At 45.5% G+C, this 18,803-nt stretch overlaps 1 protein-coding gene across 4 annotated transcripts in view; it reads right to left on the reverse strand.

Moving 5' to 3' along the window:
- Positions 1-830: 830 nt before the first annotated feature.
- cutc (cutC copper transporter homolog (E. coli)) overlaps positions 831-18,803 on the reverse strand; it is a 45,809-nt gene continuing 27,836 nt past the window's right edge. Inside the window, exons 8-11 of one of the 4 annotated variants that reach the window (XM_057342739.1) lie at positions 8,772-8,799; positions 8,575-8,680; positions 2,447-2,533; positions 986-2,374 (exon numbers count right to left, since the gene is read on the reverse strand). In XM_057342739.1, coding sequence (XP_057198722.1) covers positions 2,326-2,374; positions 2,447-2,533; positions 8,575-8,680; positions 8,772-8,799 — 270 coding nt within the window. In that variant the 3' untranslated portion in view covers positions 986-2,325. The other 3 variants (XM_057342740.1, XM_057342741.1, XM_057342742.1) reach the window with 3 other exon arrangements.

An 18,803-nucleotide genomic window follows, 5' to 3' on the forward strand; every position in this document is an offset into this window, starting at 1 on the left:
TTCGCCTACTGCTTTTTGCCAACTATATAGTATGGCAGTATGCGATTTCGGACTCAGCCAAAGACACACTAAACAGGAACCCTGACATGTTGTTGAACAATGAAAATTAAGCAAATAAAAATATGATAGAAAAGCATCAACTCACCTCACTGTGCTTCTTCACTTTCATTCACTCCATCAGTATTCAGATGGACTCCACCTTCAGGTCGTACTGCGTAACTGTGCATTAGCAGTCCCAACATTTAGATCAAACTTACACTTTTAAGTACAGATAAATTAATCTGTTGAGTTCAATCACGTTCTGTAATTCAGAGTTTTCATTGCTTAGTTAAACGAAGTAAAGTTTAAAAAGTGTAATGACAATAAATTAAAAACGCTTAATTTTTTAAATAAGCATTTCAGTTCCACACATTTGTATTTACTTTATTCCAACCCAAATCTGACTTGTTACTATATAAACCTGAGGATGTAACTTTGTGTTTAAAACTAAGAAAATGTTAAGATTCAGAATTATGTAAAACTCAGAATGACGTTCTGATGCAGAGGTATGATCTCAGAAATTTCTTGTCCATGTTAAGTCTATGGGATTTTTCGCCCGCCAGACAGACATTTTACGGCTAATCAAAAAAAATAAAAGGAGCATGAGAATTAGGAATAGTCAAGTCCCTAAATAATAATCAGTAACTAACAAGAAATTGGTCCAAACCTTTTCAAATTTGGAGCCAAATCTGTTAAAAGCGCCACGGAAAGACAAAACATGCAAGATATCTTCACCCACGCCATTAGATTCCACAGTTGGTCAGATGGGTGGTTCTTACAGAGTTAAGTAACAAAAACACACAGAAAATGTTGCAAGCTTTCAGTGCCTCACAAGAGTTCTTTATTTGAGCAGGATGGACATTCAATATCAGCAGTTCATTTACAAATCAGAGATGACTCTATGGGACACATTCGTTTTCTAAGATACAAATGAAAGATGCTCTTAGGATATTCAGAGAGTGTTCTTCGCAATGGCATTCAATGTGCGCACTTTTGTCCCATCTGCCACTTTTATAGCATATTCTGGTACAGACAGAGAGCCTCCCATACTCACATTTGGATTTCTAGAGAAGATATCAGAAACAACACAAATGTACTAGAAGCACAGTCTGTAAGCAGTAAATATTCTGCAATAATATTGAATTCGCTACAAAAAAATCAACTTCATTTCCTCCGCTAGTATGGGGAAACGCTGTAATAACCAAGCCCCCAATTAATTGACCTCCTGGTAGTGTCTACTGGGTGAGTGTTAAGGTGCAGTAAATGATTTCTGTTCAAAATTTAAATCAAAACCTAAACAAACACTTTTGTCAATGGGTCCAGGATTGCTAAAGTTTGGGAACCCCTGTGCTAGATGTCTGTTCTGTGTGTGTGTTAAAAAATCTTGTGTTTACACAAGTGTGGCCGTGTACATAGGAGAGAAACAAAGTGGATCAAACCTGAACTCCCAAAAAATTAACTTCAAAGTATTTTTGGCACGTTTTTAGTACAAATATTAGTTCTGGGAATAATTTGGTACCTCACGACTCGAATCAAATACATTTTTTTTAGATCACTATTTGATATGATTCTTGATGTACTAATTACCATATTTCGATATTTGTGATGTCATCACATTACATTTGTGTTTAGAATCAGACTAGTGCTGGGACTTTTCCCTTCTGAACTGTCACATACTTTATTTAAAAACAGCAGTGTTCCCAATAAAGCTGTTCTCATTGACATCATTTTCTGTGTCTGTTGTCAGGCATTAAAACAAGTATGAAGTAGTAATTAAAAGTGTTTCATTCTAAAAAGCAGCAGGGCACCAGGGAGGAGCAGCGGAGCAGCAGGGCGGATCCGGCGGCAGAGCAGCAGGGCAGCAGTATGGAGCCTAAGTAGGCGGAAACTAGGGCGGAGCCGGTGGTGTCAGGGGCCAGGGAGGAACTGGGAACCAGGTAGGAGCCATATGTGTAAGAGGCCAGGGCAGAGGTGGTGACCAAGGAGGAGCCGGTGGTGTCGAAGGCCTGGACACAGGAGAGACCAGGTTGGCCATCTTGAACATGGCAGGAAGCTCAGGGGCAACCATCTTGGCAGTGGAAAGGAGCACAGGAAGTTCAGAGGCGGCCATTTTGGTTGATTCTGAGAGTTCATAAGGCTCTAAAACATCCCCTTTTGCAGAGTCAGGGAGTACAGGGAACTCGAGAACGGCCATCTTGGATGAGACAGGTAACACAGGGGACTCAGGAACCGCCATCTTGGCTGAGTCAAGGGGACTCATGGGCTGAAGTGGCCTCTGGAGTGGATTCATGTACGAAAGCGCCCCCTGGAGCGGACTTGTGGGCTGAAGCCACCGCTGGAGCGGTAAAAAAGAAAAAAAAGTGATTTATCTGGATACTGGGTGTCTGGCATGAGATGTGAAACGTACTGGGTGTAGTCTTTAAGGGAGCAGAAGCATAAGTAGGCACATTGCTGGTGGCCATGCTGCTGCTGGATCCATTGTTGGATGGTTATTCTGTTATCAATAATGAGGTAAAAACGCAGGATCAACATGCAAGCAGTAGTTTAATTGGAAGTAGTGGAAACAAACAATATCAAAAACGTGGAAACAAAGAACAAGGCTTTACATATAACATAAAACAAAAACCAACAAGCAACAAAGAAAACAAGAACAAACAAGAGACAGGTGACCGTAATGACAGTAATCACAGACAACATGTGGGAAATGTGGTGCTGTAAGGGAAAATGACCACTAGGGAGTACCCTCTGGTGAAGCACTTGGGCACTGCAGCTGACTGGTGTGACAGCACCGCTCTTGCGGTTGACTTCCATCTTTTTGTTCCTACAATCACTATTATTATAATAACTCACAATTTTTTTTTCTATTTTAATTGCTATGAATTTGAATCGCGATTCCCACCTCTAACAAATATCTAGAACTTCTTAAATCATTTACTTTGCTTAACTTACTTAACTTTTATCATATCTGTCAGAAAACAAGATTTGATCATTTGTGACCCAGTCTGTAAAAACCCAGCTAAAGTGACTTTTTTGTGATTTACCGTTTTCTAAATGAAATCTTCCTACATTTTAATACAAACTGAGTAATGACATGTCAAAGATTGAAATTATAGTTTAATTATTGGTTGAAACCACACTTTTATGCTTACATTTACATTTATTCATTTGGCAGACTCTTTTATCCAAAGCTTGTCATTTCAGAATTAGATTTTTTTCACATTTAGGCAATTTCACCTGTCCAGTTATTTGAGGTCCTGTACCTGAAAACTAGACAAAAATACCAAGCAAAAAGTGAATCTTCCGTATCTACCTGTCTCTCGATGTTATGTTGAGTAGAGAGTATGGGGTCTGAACTTGAGCACCTATCATTTCTAATTGTAATTACAAAAGGCCGATAAAATTGGCGAATGGAACTTACAAGCCATTCTCTGCCCTGTACATACGGGAGATTAAAGGGACACTGTAAGTACACGGAGAGCTGATAAAAGACCTAGATCGGCACGTTTTCAACTCATTCCCGTAAACCTGTCTCTTCCACCCGCATTTCTGCTTCCCCCTGCCAAGGTGAAGTATGGGTATTCCAGCCATCCATTAATAACAGCTCTTTTGTGGTGACAAGCCGGGCAGAGCAGCTTGCAGTTTAGTTTGAAAAGGGGCACGGTTTGCATGAAAAATCACTAATGTGAAAGCTGTCATGCACACCCGGGTGCGGTACCAAACCAGAGACTACCTGAAGGAGGTGGTCTGAGTTTAGTCATCGCGTAATTGAAAGCAACACGGACTCGGGTGCACACTTGTTCAGGACGTAAAGTAACCTGCGTATGCTTTTTAGCCGATTACAATGTTTTTACTTCAATAAAACACATGTAAGAGATGACTGCATTTGTAATTTACCTTGGATTCGAGCGAGAGTGAGCCTGTAGAGTATTTGCGAGTAAAGAGTGCAAACAGAGCAGCAAATAATAATACCTAAAAAAATGGTTTCCTCAAAATAGTCTGCAAGCAGCAGAAAGCTGTTTACATGTGACTCACATTAGGGGTTGAACGACCTTAGATTTTTTGAGGTTGACTATTATGTTATTAAAGTCGCATCGACGTTGACTAGTTGTTGATGTCATTAATATTTAAAATAAGAGCTAGGAAATGTTTTGCAACAAGATTTGATGGGTGTGGGCAGTAAGACACTCGTGTGTGCGGGAGAATGGCGGGACTCCTGCAAAATAGCCTCTACATTTATAGTATCCAAATACAAATAAACTGTTGTTCATCAATTGCGCAAGAGCAACAACAACTAAACTAAAATAAAACTATTTTAAAGCGCGAGGTCGGTTGTAGCGGGGCTATGCAGTAAAAGAGCAGCAGGTGGATCTCTACAGTAAACTAACGTTCCTTCAGATCTCAAGCGTGTGTACATGTTACGCCGGAGAATAAACAGGAAGAATAATCACAAGAGAGAAGTGACGTTTTCTCAGCAATGGCGTTTACTTGTATCTTGTGAAACACACATAACTCAGGTGCATATAAAGATTGGTTACAGCAGCATATAGATTTCCTCTTTGTTGCTACTATTTTACGGATAACCATCTGCAGACAGTTCTCTAAACATTTATCACGCTTCTCACCATCAGTGAATAAAGCATGAATACAGTTGCATACATTATGACAAACTCACAGTTACAAAACAACAGTATGAACTGAATACAAACTAGAGAAACGTCTTTTAACTTTCCCACACGTCAAAACCAATATTAGCATAATGCGACCACGCGGTATGCTCCATGTGCTCGGCTCATAAAAACACATTAAACATTTCAAATAAACCTTTACTCTCTTTACTCTAATACATACACGTGTCATAACCATTGAAACTCGTCTCCGAAATGTATTATAATCACTTTAGTGATCCGTTAAGCCTGGCTCAGACTACAGGAGTTTTAAAATCCGGAAAGATTAAAAATTCTGGTTGCAGCACACACATAAGGAGAATCTTGACAGATTCTCTTATTTAAAATCTTAAACAAGCTCACACTCATCAGTGTACAACTAAATTACACATATTTTACATATCCATAGGATATGCAGTTTTGTAAAAGGAGCTAATAGTAACCGTTTTAATGGGTTTACTATTTTTAGATGTTGACATCACATCTACATTTGAATCTCTTTTTCAAGCACTACAAAAATAGGTTTGCCCTTTGTAAACTTGCATTTATGAATGTGAAATGTCCAGATAAGAAAACGTTGGGGCGTAAAGTTGTGTTTATAATTAAGCCTAAAGGTAGCAAGTGCAAAAATAAAAATGTAGAAAGTTTGATTGGAAGTTTTTTTATTTCATAATTGCACATCAAAAGACATCCTAAAACACCCAAACTACAGGATAATATTAAGATTATCATACCAGAGGACGCCTCTTAAGTCATCTCACCGGGAAACAGAAGTAAACAAAGGGACATCGCAAAGTTAATTTCACGTGATCTCACCTGGCAACGGTTGTGTAACGTCTTTGTCGCTCTCTGAATGATTCTCTGTCTGTCTGTCCAAAGCCGCGGGAACGTATTTTGAGCAGGGGGTGCTATAATGCTTTTTGCTAGGGCTGAAGTTATGACTGTGCTTTGGGCGAGCCTCTTAAGTTTAATGTTAATAAATAACGGAAGAAAAAAAATAGTTGCTGCCGAGAATAAAGATGAATGCCAATGTGATTATAAGATACAGCATAAAAACAAACACATAAACGCATGTTATCTGTATGCCTATAGCCAAATAACAATCTGTTGAACGAAACTACAAGCTGCGCGTTAGCAGTTAACTTACCCGGTACATTTAAAACCGACTCGACTTCTCCCCAGCTCTTTTCCTTATCTGTGCGGTTGTGGTATGTTTTGGAGGATACATTATATAGACAATCATGTTGTTGCCACAAGTTGTTCCTCCATCTCCGCTGTCCAACTTTCCCTTGCAGGAGCTTTCGCGGTCGACATTTTTAAAGGTCTGTCAGTCACCTCCGTCACCTTGCAGATGTGCCTCTCATTGGCTGTTGCGAAAGTACCAACGTCATCACCCCGATTTAAAATCCTAAATATCAAACATGTTTGATATGATCGGGGCGGCCCCGATTTCCCTCAGAGCAGATCGGGAGGTGTAAGATTCGATCTGTGAACGCCTCACATTACGTGATAATATGGGCCGAATCTCGGACCCGATCGAGGTTCTGGACCCGATTTTTTCAAAGATTCTCGGGAGGGGAAATCGGGGTAAATTCTGGCCGAGAATCCTGTAATCTGAGCCAGGCTTAAATATCAAACATGTTTGATATGATCGGGGTGGCCCCGATTTCTCTCGGAGCAGATCGGGAGGTGTAAAATTCGATCTGTGAACGCCTCACATTACGTGATAATCTGGGCCGAACCTCGGACCCGATCGAGGTTCTGGACCCGATTTTTTCAAAGATTCTCAGGAGGGGAAATCGGGGTAAATTCTGGCCGAGAATCCTGTAATCTGAGCCAGGCTTTACCTGAGAATAAACAGGAAGAATAATCACAAGAGAGAAGTGACGTTTTCTCAGCGATGGCGTTTACTCGTATGAGCCACCTCTCGCGATCTCACCTGAGAACGTTCACCAGTATGGAGAAACTCTCGCGATACAGTGTGAACAACAGGGCATGAGCAATCAATCTCCGATGGACGGATCTACGCTTAAACTCACTATAAGAATCGAGCCCAGACTAACGGCTCTGTTAGAAACAATACGACCATCACTAATTGCATTACACCATTAACAATAAAACAATCAATAATGTTAAACGAAAATTACTTTGAATAGAACTATGACCATATTAACATATTAACAATATTAATATCTGCCAATGTGTGATGAGTACTGTGAATACTACCAATTACATACAGAACAAGCTTCCTTGACATTTACAACAAGTCAATGAAAGGGTCATGTGCACTAATGGATGAAACAACAGAAAAATGTGTTGAGCTTGTTTGTGACTGCCTAAGCATTTAGAACAACGTCAATATATGTATTAGCCCAATGCAGCAGACGCTTTATAATAGCGGACTTACAAAGGCAGCACCTCAGTGACACAGCAGCCAATATGAGAAACATTTTATTTATTCTGTTTCTTTCATGTTTTATTAAACGGGGAACAAGTACAAAAATAGCCTATAATATCAAAAGATCTGCTTGTAGAAGCTAGCACACTGAAATGTAAGGCTTAACCTGCGAGCTTTTGCGGCCTCAGAACAAATCGTTAATGTTGCGGACGAAAACAGGACACGTTGTGAATGATGCTTGCAGAAGCAGGACAAGATAACATTTATTACTGCCAGGAGTGTGACAGAATCCCGCTGAACCCTGTGGAAATGTCTTCTTAAAGGTACAGTGTCAAAAACATCACATGACCCGCGACTAGTCGACATCAAGCTTTAAATGACGCGCCAGAGCATTAATGTCAACAAGTCGACTAGCACCAAAATAATAAAACCACAATATATTGACACACATTTTCTTTAATGCGCAGTGCACATTTGTGATGACGTAAGATGAACGCCCCAGGATTCGAAAGAATCAAGCGTAGTGTTTGACACCAGACCAATGCTGCGGGGGCCGCCGGGAACTATCGCATTCGAACCGCAGCAAATGTGCCCAGTCTGAAAACCACCTAAGCCTGAAGTTGTAACCTCTGATTCTGGTGAACCCCTATACCTAAGCAAGTTCTCCATACGTAGTGACTCCCCTCTTATGTGGTTCAGATTGATGTATTTTCCACTCTACGGTTCCCCTGTTGGTGAACCTGTGTTCTCCCCTCGCTGGACTGCTCTGCTTTAGCTCTGTGCAGCCCTCAGTATGAGGCCCCGCACAACCATATTACCATGCGTTCTCTACTCTGAGACCCTGCAGGTATATCCACATGGATACCTTGGATACTCTCCGGCAGGATGTGGTTTCCATAGCGCTTCCTCCAAAAAGAGATTGGCACGTCCCAGTTTTCCCTTACGGTGCCTGGCATCTCGCTATACTTCGAAAAGGAAGGCGACTGCCTGTAATGGCCATGGGAAAGAGCCTCTCATCTTTCAGAAAGCTAAAAGTGACGCCTTACTTCTCACACTAGAAGGTTATGATGTTGGAGAATGCTCATCAGTGACACGCTCAGGCCAGTCAGTGTGAAATACTCACACTTTCACTTTACAGTCTACTCGACACAACGTCAAGAGACAGACAGAAAGGGTTAAGACCGTAACTTCTGTTCCTCGATGGATGCTCCAACTGCTGCTGCAACTGGGACACATCCCAGGTTCCTCAGCACAAAACCTGAATGAATGGTGCATGGCATTTTTCTTTTATACCAGTAAGTACGGGCGGAGAATGACATGCAAGCTCCATACTTTAGAAAGGCCAGAGATGATACGTTCTAATAGTTCAAACCCCATACTGTCCACTCGACAAAATGTCTCATTCCCTCCAACAGGGAACAGGGTTACAGTCGTAACCGAGATGCTTTACAGTGTTTGTGTAATTTAGCTCACCTGTATTTCATAGTGGAGTCCCTACTGGAGCGAGCCGAACAATGGAACTCTTGCACCCCAGAACCTTCAAGAATCCTCTGAAGATTCCGTTCAGTGATTCCACCTCCTGCAAAACAGAAACAAAATCATGTTTAACTCTGAAATAACAAGCGAGTCAGTTGACTTATGACTTTTTATTAGAATTTGGTAAAACGTACCTGGCATTATGACTATTCTGCCTTTTGCCTATATTGACATAAAGAGAGACAACATTAATATTGTTACAAGATGAAAACCAAATAGTTATTCAAAAAGGTTCTGAAATAGATTGTATACATTCATTTTACATCTAGTAAAAAACGAAAATCTAGTGAAATTTTAAAAAGTTCAAATTAGTTTGATTTAAGATGCATTTATTTTTGCCTAAAATCTTTTAATGTGGAAACTTTCTCCAACAATTCTGTGGTGACCAATTCAGCTGTGAAAACACCATCTCAGTTGTTTCTTGATGCAGACCAAAAATGTATATTGATTCAAATGACTATGTCACTTGTTCATAGGTTTATGCATTTATTGTGCTTTGACACAGGATGCACAACTAAAAGAAAAATACAAAAAATAAGGGGAACAATCAAGCAAGAGCAAGGATCTTTCTATGTATTTATTTTAAAGTTGTCCATCAGAAGCGCTGTAGCAGGCAGTTGCTAAGAAGAAACAGGTTTGTTTTACACTCTCTATTGGCTTACCGCTGTAATGATGTTGTGAAGAGTAAATGAACCTAAAAGCTGAAATTCTAAGCTTTACATAGAAACCAACTTGAGTGGGTAATTCCCAAAGAGCGGTCCAGCAGCAAGTAGTAGCAGAAGCAGTAGTTTGTAGGCGTATTTCTGGCCGTTTTTGTTTGCGATTTTGCTGCATCCACTCACAAAACGTCTCGGTTACGTTTGTAACCTCGGTTCCCTGATGGAGGGAACGAGACGTTGTGTCGAACCGACAGATGGGGTTCGTCCTTGAGAACCAATCGCTTCCGACTTCTTTAGAAAAGGCCAATGAAAATTGGCTAATGAAATTTGCATGCCGGACTCCGCCCCCGGATATCCGGGTATAAAAGGGAGACGGCGTGCCTCATTCATTCACCTTAGTTCTGAGGAGCCTGAGACCTCTCACGACTGCTGCAGTGGACAGCACGTGTTGTGGCAAGAGGACACAACGTCTCGTTCCCTCCATCAGGGAACCGAGGTTACAAACGTAACCGAGACGTTCCCTTTCTGTCGGTCTCTCAACGTTGTGTCGAACCGACAGATGGGGTTCCAATGGAAAACGCCATAACACTGTGCCCTGTCACAATCTCAACGAAGCGACGGTAACTGGCCTGGGCGTGTCAGCCGTGACGCTACCGCGAAATTGTAACCTACCAGTGGGTAGGTAGGGGGTCCTAGAGCTTTCTAGAAAGGTGGGAAGGCCCCTACCTTCGGCCTCACAGGCGGCGGCCTTGTTTCTCTAACAGCGAGAAGCCGCCCGGAACCGTAAGGCCACTGGGTAAGCGCTACTTACTCAAGCGGGGGATGCGCTACAGAGACCACTTCCTACCACAGGGAGGAGACTAGTGGAGATACCAACATGGTCTCACCAATGGGGGAGAACTCATGGGAAGAAAGTGCGGACTGAAGGAGTTAACCGCGAGGTGGAGGTCCACCTAAGGAGGTCATGGGTTACCAAGGTGGGAACCAGCATGAGGATACATCAGACTGAACCGCCCTGCTGGGGGGTTGCAACGTCTGGTAGCACTAGGTCCGGTTAGAGCTATGTTGCGAATAACTCAGGTGATACCCGGCCTAAGGGGCAGGGCTGCTCTGCCCAGCCCGCCCACAGGAGGTGCTTGCTAGTGATGGATGGAGTGCCTGTTCTTCACCCAGTGGGGGAAGAAGGGAGGCTAGTAGTACGCTAACCCCCTAGGGTCAGATACTGTCATAGGCGTACACCCTACCGGTCGCCGGTCTTGCCTGATGCCCGCAAGACTTGCCGACCGGTTTTACGCGAAGGCTGTAGGACCTCGCGAAGTTGATGGGTGTAGCCCAACCCGCAGCTCTGCAGATGTCTGCCAGAGAGGCGCCAGCCAGTGCCCACGAGGAGGCTGTACTCCGTGTGGAGAGAGCTCTCACCCAGTGGGCGAAGGCGAACTAGGACAGGTACGCCAAGTGACGGCGTCCATGATCCAATGCGCCAACTCTGTTTGAGACAGCCCTCCCAGCTGATCTCCAAAACAGACAAAGAGCTGCTCAGAGCTACTGCGACTCTGCGTGCGGTCCAAGCAGAGGCACGATGCGCGTACTGGACACAACACAGATGGGGTTGGGTCTTCCTCCCCGGTGGGGAGCGCCTGCAAGTTCACCACCTGGTGTCTCGGGGGAGAGGTGGGAACTTTGGGCACGTAGCCGTGCCGGGGTCTCAGGATAGCGTGAGAATAACCGGGCCCGAGTTCTCGGCAATCTGTGGACACGGAGAATGCTTGTAGGTCCGCTACCCTCTTGAGCGTCCTCCCGAGAGCCGTCTTCATCATGAAGTGAGAAAGAGCGGCATCTCCGAGGGGCTCCAGGACCGCATCAAGGTCGTAAGAGGGTACGGAGCGTGGGCGAGGTGGTAGCCTTCCCGCGCCCCTTAGGAACCAAATGATCAGGTTGTGCTGTCCTAGAGACTACCAGCAACTGGGTCATGATGAGCGGCAACAGCGGCTACATACACGTTCAGTGTTGAAGGGGAGAGATTATTCTCGAGTCTCTGGAAGGACCGCACGCACTTGATCAAGCAACTCCGCGGGTCTTCTCATCGAGAAGAGCACCAGAATGAGAAGAGGCACCACTAGGTGAATTGTCACCTAGTGGCCAGGGCCCTAGCCTGAGTAGTGGTCTTAACCTCCGCAGGGGTTAGGCCACTCAGGATTTCCTCGTACTGTCCTGGTGCCAGACATGGAGGTTCCAGAGGTCTGTCCCGTGATGCCATAACTTGCCTTTCCCCTGGGAAAGCAGTTCCTTCGTCAGGGGAATCGGCCAGGGGGGAGCTGTCGTCAAGAGCATTAGCTCCGAGAACCAAGTCCGGTTGGGCCAGTATGGCGCAACTATTACACTTGATGCTCCTCTTCCCTGACCTTGCACAGGGTCTGTGCAATGAGGCTCACTGGGGGAAGACGTACTTCCGCTTGTCCCACGGCCAGCTGTGCGCTAGAGCTTCCGTGCCGCGGCAGGGAGTACTTTAGCGGCAATGGGTGGTGTCCAGGGAGGAGAAGGGGTCTACCTGAGCCCGCCCTGACTGTCCTCAATGAGCTGGCTACGCGGGGGTGGAGTCGCCACTCTCCGCGAGGCGTCAACTGACGAGAGAGCACATCGGCTGTCTGGTTCAAGTCACCTGGGATATGTGTGGCCCTGCGGACTCCACAGGAGGAGGCGAGTCGTGTTAGCTGCCATAAGCGAACGCCACCCTGGCGGTTAAACGCTACGGCAGTTGTGCAGTCCGACCGGACCAGCACGTGCTTGTTCCGCACGAGGAGTAGTAACCCCTTCAGTGCAGGTAGCACATCCAACAACTCTAGGCAATTGATATGCCTGCGCAGGCGGGGGCCCGTCCATCGCCCTGACACTGCTTGCCCGTTGCACATGGCACCCCAACCCTGCAGGGAGGCGTCTGTCGACTGACGCGCCTCGCCTGCCCGAGAGGGACCCCCGTCCGTAGAAAAAGGTCATTGAAGACCAAGGGGTTAGGGTGCGTCGGCAGAAAAAGCGTAATCACCATTCGCCTGCTGCCGGTGTGCCACGCCTCCAGGGAACTCGACTCTGTAGCCAGTGTTGGAGCGGTCACATGTGCATCAACCTGAGGGGTATCACCACCGTTGAGGATGCCATGTACCCAGGAGCCTCCTCCCGCTGACTGCTTGAAATATTCCAGGCAGTTCAACACTGACTGAGCGCAGTGGCGCTGTAATGGAGTTGAGTTCCATACCAAAAAAGAGTATGCTCTGCACAGAGGAGAGCCTGCTCTTTTTCGGTTGACCTGAGGTCCCATTCGATCTAGGTGCCGAAGCACTAGGTCCCTGTGTGTACATAACAGATCTCACGAGTGTGTCAAATGAGCCAGTCGTCGAGATAGTTTAGTACCCGCACACCTCTCTCCCTGAGGGGAGTGAGGGCGGCTTCCACGATCTTCGTGAAGACTCGTGGGGACAGGGACAGACCGAAAGGGAGGACTCTGTACTAATATGCCTGACCCTCGAAAGCGAACCGTAGGAACGGGCGATGACGAGGGGGAAGAGACATGAGAGTAAGCGTCCTTCAGGTCGATTGCCATGAATCCATCCTGACATCTGACAGATGCCAGGATGCGCTTCCGCGTGAGCATCCTGAACGGCAGCTTGAGTAGGTGCCTGTTTCAGGGTACGCAGATCTAGCGACCCCCGCTCTTTTACGGACGATGAAGTACGGGCTGTAAAACCCGTTGAACATCTTGGCTACAGGGACGAGCACGATCGCTTCCTCACCAGAGGGGTGGCGACCCCGGCCCGAAGCACTGGACATCCTAGCCTCAGCTGAGGTAAGAGGATGCCCCGAAACTTGGGCGGGCGTCCGGGGAGTTGGATCGCGTAGCCGAGACGGACCGTATCCCGTAGTCACCGTGACGGTTTGGGAAGCTCTTGTCAGGCTCCCAGGGACCGACAGGGAGGCTAGGGGTACGTTCTGCTTCATCGACCTCCCGGGGGTGGTTCGATGGCTGGCAGTACGGATCCCTCACCGTGGGGGGGACCCCCGGGGAGGAGATCGGCTCTGCAGTTTTACCTGTCTGGCGAAGATGTAGCACAACGCACCATCGAATGAGAGTGCTTAGGCTAATGATTATCCCTGACATTGGGTCTTGCCGCAACGTCAAGTTGCCGAACACCGTCGTGTAGAGGGTGAGAGCGGCTGTGATAATACACAGACGATGATGTGGCACAAAGCACCGTCGATTGAGAGTGCTTAGGCTGCTGATTATCCTCGACATTGGGTCTTGCCGTAATGTCGAGTTGCCGAACACCGTCGTGCAGAGGGTGAGACCCAGACGATGATGTGGCACAAAGCACCGTCGATTGAGAGTGCTTAGGCTGCTGATTATTCTCGACATTGGGTCTCGCCGTGACGCAACATCGAGTTGCCGAACACCGTCGTGTAGAGGGTGAGAGCGGCTGTGATAAACGCCCAGAGAGGGAGAAAACTTTTAGAAAGGTATTCTCGAACTCCCTGGGGTCTTCCCATGAGGGCCGCATTGGTTTTCACCGCGGCTGCTGATGGGGTGGTGGTCTCCTCTTCGATGTCTCGAAGAGGACCAGGGCTGCTGGGAAGCAGACGGTGCACGGGATCTCGGCGGCCAGAGGGCGGTCGAGTCGCGGCTGGGGAGGACATACGTGATGTCCTCTGTCTGCTCCCTAACTGTCGAACCCGACAGTATCACCAAACAGCCCCCCTTGCGAGATGGGTGCATCGAGAAAGCGGACTTTCTCAGAATTACTCACCTGTGCAAGGTTCAGCCAGAGGTGTCTCTCCTGGACCACAAGTGTGGACATCGCCCGACCCAGGGCCCGCGCGATCACCTTGTTCGCCCGAGAGCGAGGTCGGTGAAGCCGCGGAGTTCCTGCATAAGCGCTGGGTCGGTCTTACCCTCGTGGAGCTCTCTCCGCGCATTGGCCTGCAGGAAGGCCATAGCGTGGAGAGAGGGGACAGCTTGGCCCGCAGCAGAGTAAGCTCTCGACACCTCAGATGCCGAAAAGCCTACGTGCTTTGGACGGGAGTCTAGGTCGAGCCCCCGGGGGACATCGACGTATCCTCTAGCTGCCCCACCATCGAGGGAAGAAAGGGTGATGGAACTAGTTGACGTGTACGCGCCGAAGGGGGCGTTCCAGGTCGTACTAGGTTCCTCATGCACTTCCGGGGGAACACGGCACTGGGGGCGAGTGCGGCTTGGAGCCGCTCTCAAGCCCGATGTACCGTGTATCCAGCCGCGAGCGTTGGGAGAGGCAGTGCGGTGCACCGCAACCCAATGCCGGCGGCCCGGGAAAGCATGGCTGACATTTCGACATCCGCTTCTTCCTGATCTCGACCCCCCGAGGGAGGGAGCTTCAAGGAATCGTCGGAGTCTGATGCCAGTAAGTCACCCTCCGATGCTGCAACAGACACCTCATCATCACGTACCGTGTCCGATACGTGATTGAGGAATAAGACGGCGGACCGTCTTATGGGGAACGGTCAGACGAGCAAGGCGAGGTGCGAACGGTCCGCGAGCCAGTGGCTGACGGATTAGCGCTCACAGTAATCCTCATATCACCCTCGCTGCTCGCCGTAGCGGGCGGCAGGGCCGTAGTCCTGCCGTCACGGAACGGGAAGCAGACAAGGTGGTGGCTGAGTCCCGTGGGAACACAGCCACCCGTGACGCAACGTCTGAATCGTCAGCCGCCCGCAGTGCGGGCAGGACGTATCCACAACATCTGCCCCAGCGTACTGGAAGCAGACATCGTGTCCGTCCCCCTCCTCGATGAGTGTGTTGCACCCAAGAGAACAGCGGGACATGCCACGCTGGAGAAATTTGCTCTTTTAGAGAAAAAAACTCGAACACTTCTGGAACCGCCGAGACGCCCAGGGGAAGTCGCTGCAGGAAGGGACAGTCCGCTGCACCACGTCGTAGAGCCGGCAGTCTTGTAGCGAAGTCTGTTGATCACGAGCGAAGGCTCCGAAGAACAAAAGGTGAATGAATGAGGCACGCCATCTCCCTTTTATACCCGGATATCCGGGGGCGGAGTCCGGCATGCAAATTTCATTCGCCAATTTTCATTGGCCTTTTCTAAGAAGTCGGAAGTGATTGGTTCTCAAGGACGAACCCCATCTGTCGGTTCGACACAACGTCGAGAGACCGACAGAAAGGGAAATAAAGTTTTGACATATTTACAGTAGGAAATTTACAAAAGATCTTAATAGAACATGATCTTTACTTAATATCCTAATGATTTTTGTCATAAAAGAAAACCCATAATTTTAACCCATTCAATGTGACTTGTGACTGGTTTTGTGGTCAAGGATCACGATACCATTATTGACCATTTGATGTATGCAGATGATTTGGTGTTTTCTTGTACATATAGTGCTGGTCTTCAACAGTTACTGAGGGTATGCTCTCAATGGGCCTCATTCATCAAACATTTGTAACTATATGAGTAAATTAACGTAAATTTAAGTAATTTGAACGTAAAACAGACCTTCCCGAAAACTTTCCCACATGAGATTTCATAGTAAAATGTGTGTATGCTAATGAATTCCAATCACTCGTAAACAGGTCGCGCATGCATACTCATTCACAATTAGCATAATCCCTGCCTATGAATTACAGCAACGCAAATGTTGCGACGTAGATTGGAATGCCGGAATCCTCTGGACTTCATTCTCTGGTTTGGCTACATTATATTGCATAAATGCATAAGATACTAATAGGCTATATGCTTACCAAGAAATTAATAAATTAAACATGTGTCCACCAAAGCGTTTTTAGCCAGCTAAAATAATAATACCTGGTGCTCTTCTGAAAACGACCAGCTGGTGGTGCCTGAGAACGCTTTTGAGGCACTGCGCGTTATTCCGGAGATGCGTTGGTTGCTGTGATATAGAATATCTGCAACAGTTAGCCTACTTGTTACTGGTATCTTATTTTAAAGAATATAACTGAATATGAAAATGCAGTTCTCCATTGTTGTGTATGATGGTTGGTCAATGTAGTGTTTGTCCCACCTCTTCTCCACTGTGATTGGACGGCTGTGTAAAAAGGACAGCGACAAGCTCTGCGTTTTACCCAAAGTTAAAAAGTAAAAAATGATAAAAGACAGGGCAAAAGAACTCGTGAAATATCATTATGATACACAGAGCATCAAAATGCAGTGTCATCAGTTTGTCTAAAATAATACAGAACGTCACGTGCGGTTTTACGCACTATTTTCACGTGGGATGGAGCAGGTGTACATTTCTTTCGTACCAACTAACATTTTGAAAATACGAACATTTTCATGAATCCTATAATTTATGTTAGAACGACTTTACCAATGATTTACACACAAAAAAAATTCTGCTCGTGTGTCATGAATTAGACCCAATATGCCTCAGACGCTGGCGTGTCAACCTACTTTGCTGTTTTGCATAATATTATGGAATGATTTATGGGCAGGTTATCAGACAACAATGAAAAATCCAGCACTAAATTCAGTCAGGTTCTTTTTTTTGTATTACAAACAAGAACAAAGCTTTGACGCATTCAGTGTCACGGCCACAAGTGTATAAAACTCAAAGCAATCTGAACTTAGAGCTGCCTGCAGAGTGAACAAACACTTAATGCTTCTACATCTAGTCTGTCTTTTTTGTTACGATACCATAAACTATTATAACACTATTAGCATACTTTCAAGTGCATGTACTTGCATTTCCAGCAACTGGGTGGCAAAACTGCTGTAGGGAACCACTCAGCTGATGAAGTAAGTCATCTAACTAACTGATTGTCTAACTTGTCTAAGAAATCTACAAGAAAATCTGGTGGCATTCGCTTGACTTGTGTTCAAGAAAGTAATGCACAGCTAATTGTAATCTCCAGTTTTGGCCTGCTTTGCACTTTCTGTATAAGATCCTGTCATATTTTCTGTGGATGTCATTTCGATCAGCTTTGCTTTGGCAGTCAGCCTCTCTGATGATGTTAAAAAGTGTTTGTGTCTTGCATCCATCATTGTCACTATCATGGATTTTTTTGTTCTTTTTTTTATGTATAGGACAGTTGAGGCAGACAGTAGTATGAGGGTAAGAGTTGGGGTGTGGGATCAGGACATGATCCGGGTCCCTGTGAGCCAACAGCTCATATATACCGTATATGTGTCTGACACGCTAACCACTGGTCTCCAGCTCAGACGATCATGGACAGTTTTTATGGTAGTGCACCAAAGTAAACCTGAACCGCTGCGAGTCGTGGCCGCATTACCACCTCGGGGTGTTTTCATTATTTTCTAAGAATTCAACGGCCCGTCATCAATTATTCCTTACTTAATGCACAGTGTTCAATTGGGGTGTTCACTTAAAATCAACATATGCATACGAAATATAAAAATGTTTGTGAAAATAATGATAAAACTTATATAATGTGGGCTCTACATTTTGGCCATATTTTTTTCCCTCACTTTAACAGCGCAAACTTTTCCGTTTAAATCAGACAGCTGCTGCTAAATAAAGATGGGTTAGGTACGTATATTGAGATTTTAAAAAGTAAATTAAATTTGCTTTAAAAATGTTTCAAGTTGAGTAATTTGCTGACAAGGTACAGTATTGTTGTTTTCCCCATATTTGCAGGACAGCGCATGAATGTATAGCGTTGTTGCTGCTTTAATGGAGGTAACGAGATTGGAAGACGTAAGTGTCTGTAAGTGTGTCTGTTTCACGGTATAGGTTTTCAAAAGGTTCAGGTTCGTTGATCAGCTGTCATTGCAAGCTCCCTTTTTACCGAAGTTCATCTGTATCATACATGAAACTTTCTCAAACGACATTGCAACAGTGTGTGATTGACACAACAGCTGTAAACATCTTTTTATTTAGCTATAGACATAAGTTCACTTTGCTAATGCTAATGAGAAATTATCTGAATTACTGTAACGTTTTCAGTAGTGTGTAGTTTTAAGGTATACAGTAATTGTTTGTTGTTGCAGAAGGATGCCACTCAAGTCAACATGAGATGTACTGTATGCCCTAGTCCTTTTCACAATATTCCCTAACATCAAAGATCCTAATAGGAAGATAGGCTATGTCAGTGGTTTTAAACTGGGGGAGCGCAGCGTTACTGCAGGGGGACACAACAATCCCCCGAGACCCCCACCTGCGGAGCACAATTGTAAATGCACGGAGGAGCGCTATGGGCAGAGAGGAAATCCACCCGACCTCCCTCGGCGATCCATTGTGTCTACTTCAGGACATAGGTTTTCTTCATGAATCATCTGAAGAGCACCCGTTGTAAAAGGCATTTTAGGTCAAAGGATGGTGATCCTAGGATGGGATAACTTGTCTTTTCTTGTTTAAATTCTGTACTTAAAAGATGTTTCATTTTTTATTTTAATGTATTATTGTAATGGTTACAAATAACAGACATGCAATTTCAATGAATGCATTTTATTTCAGGAATATAAAATATGTAAACTAATATGAGTATTTGCAATATTT

Source organism: Triplophysa rosa, linkage group LG9 (genome assembly GCF_024868665.1).
Source record: "Triplophysa rosa linkage group LG9, Trosa_1v2, whole genome shotgun sequence".
Lineage (NCBI taxonomy): Eukaryota > Metazoa > Chordata > Actinopteri > Cypriniformes > Nemacheilidae > Triplophysa > Triplophysa rosa.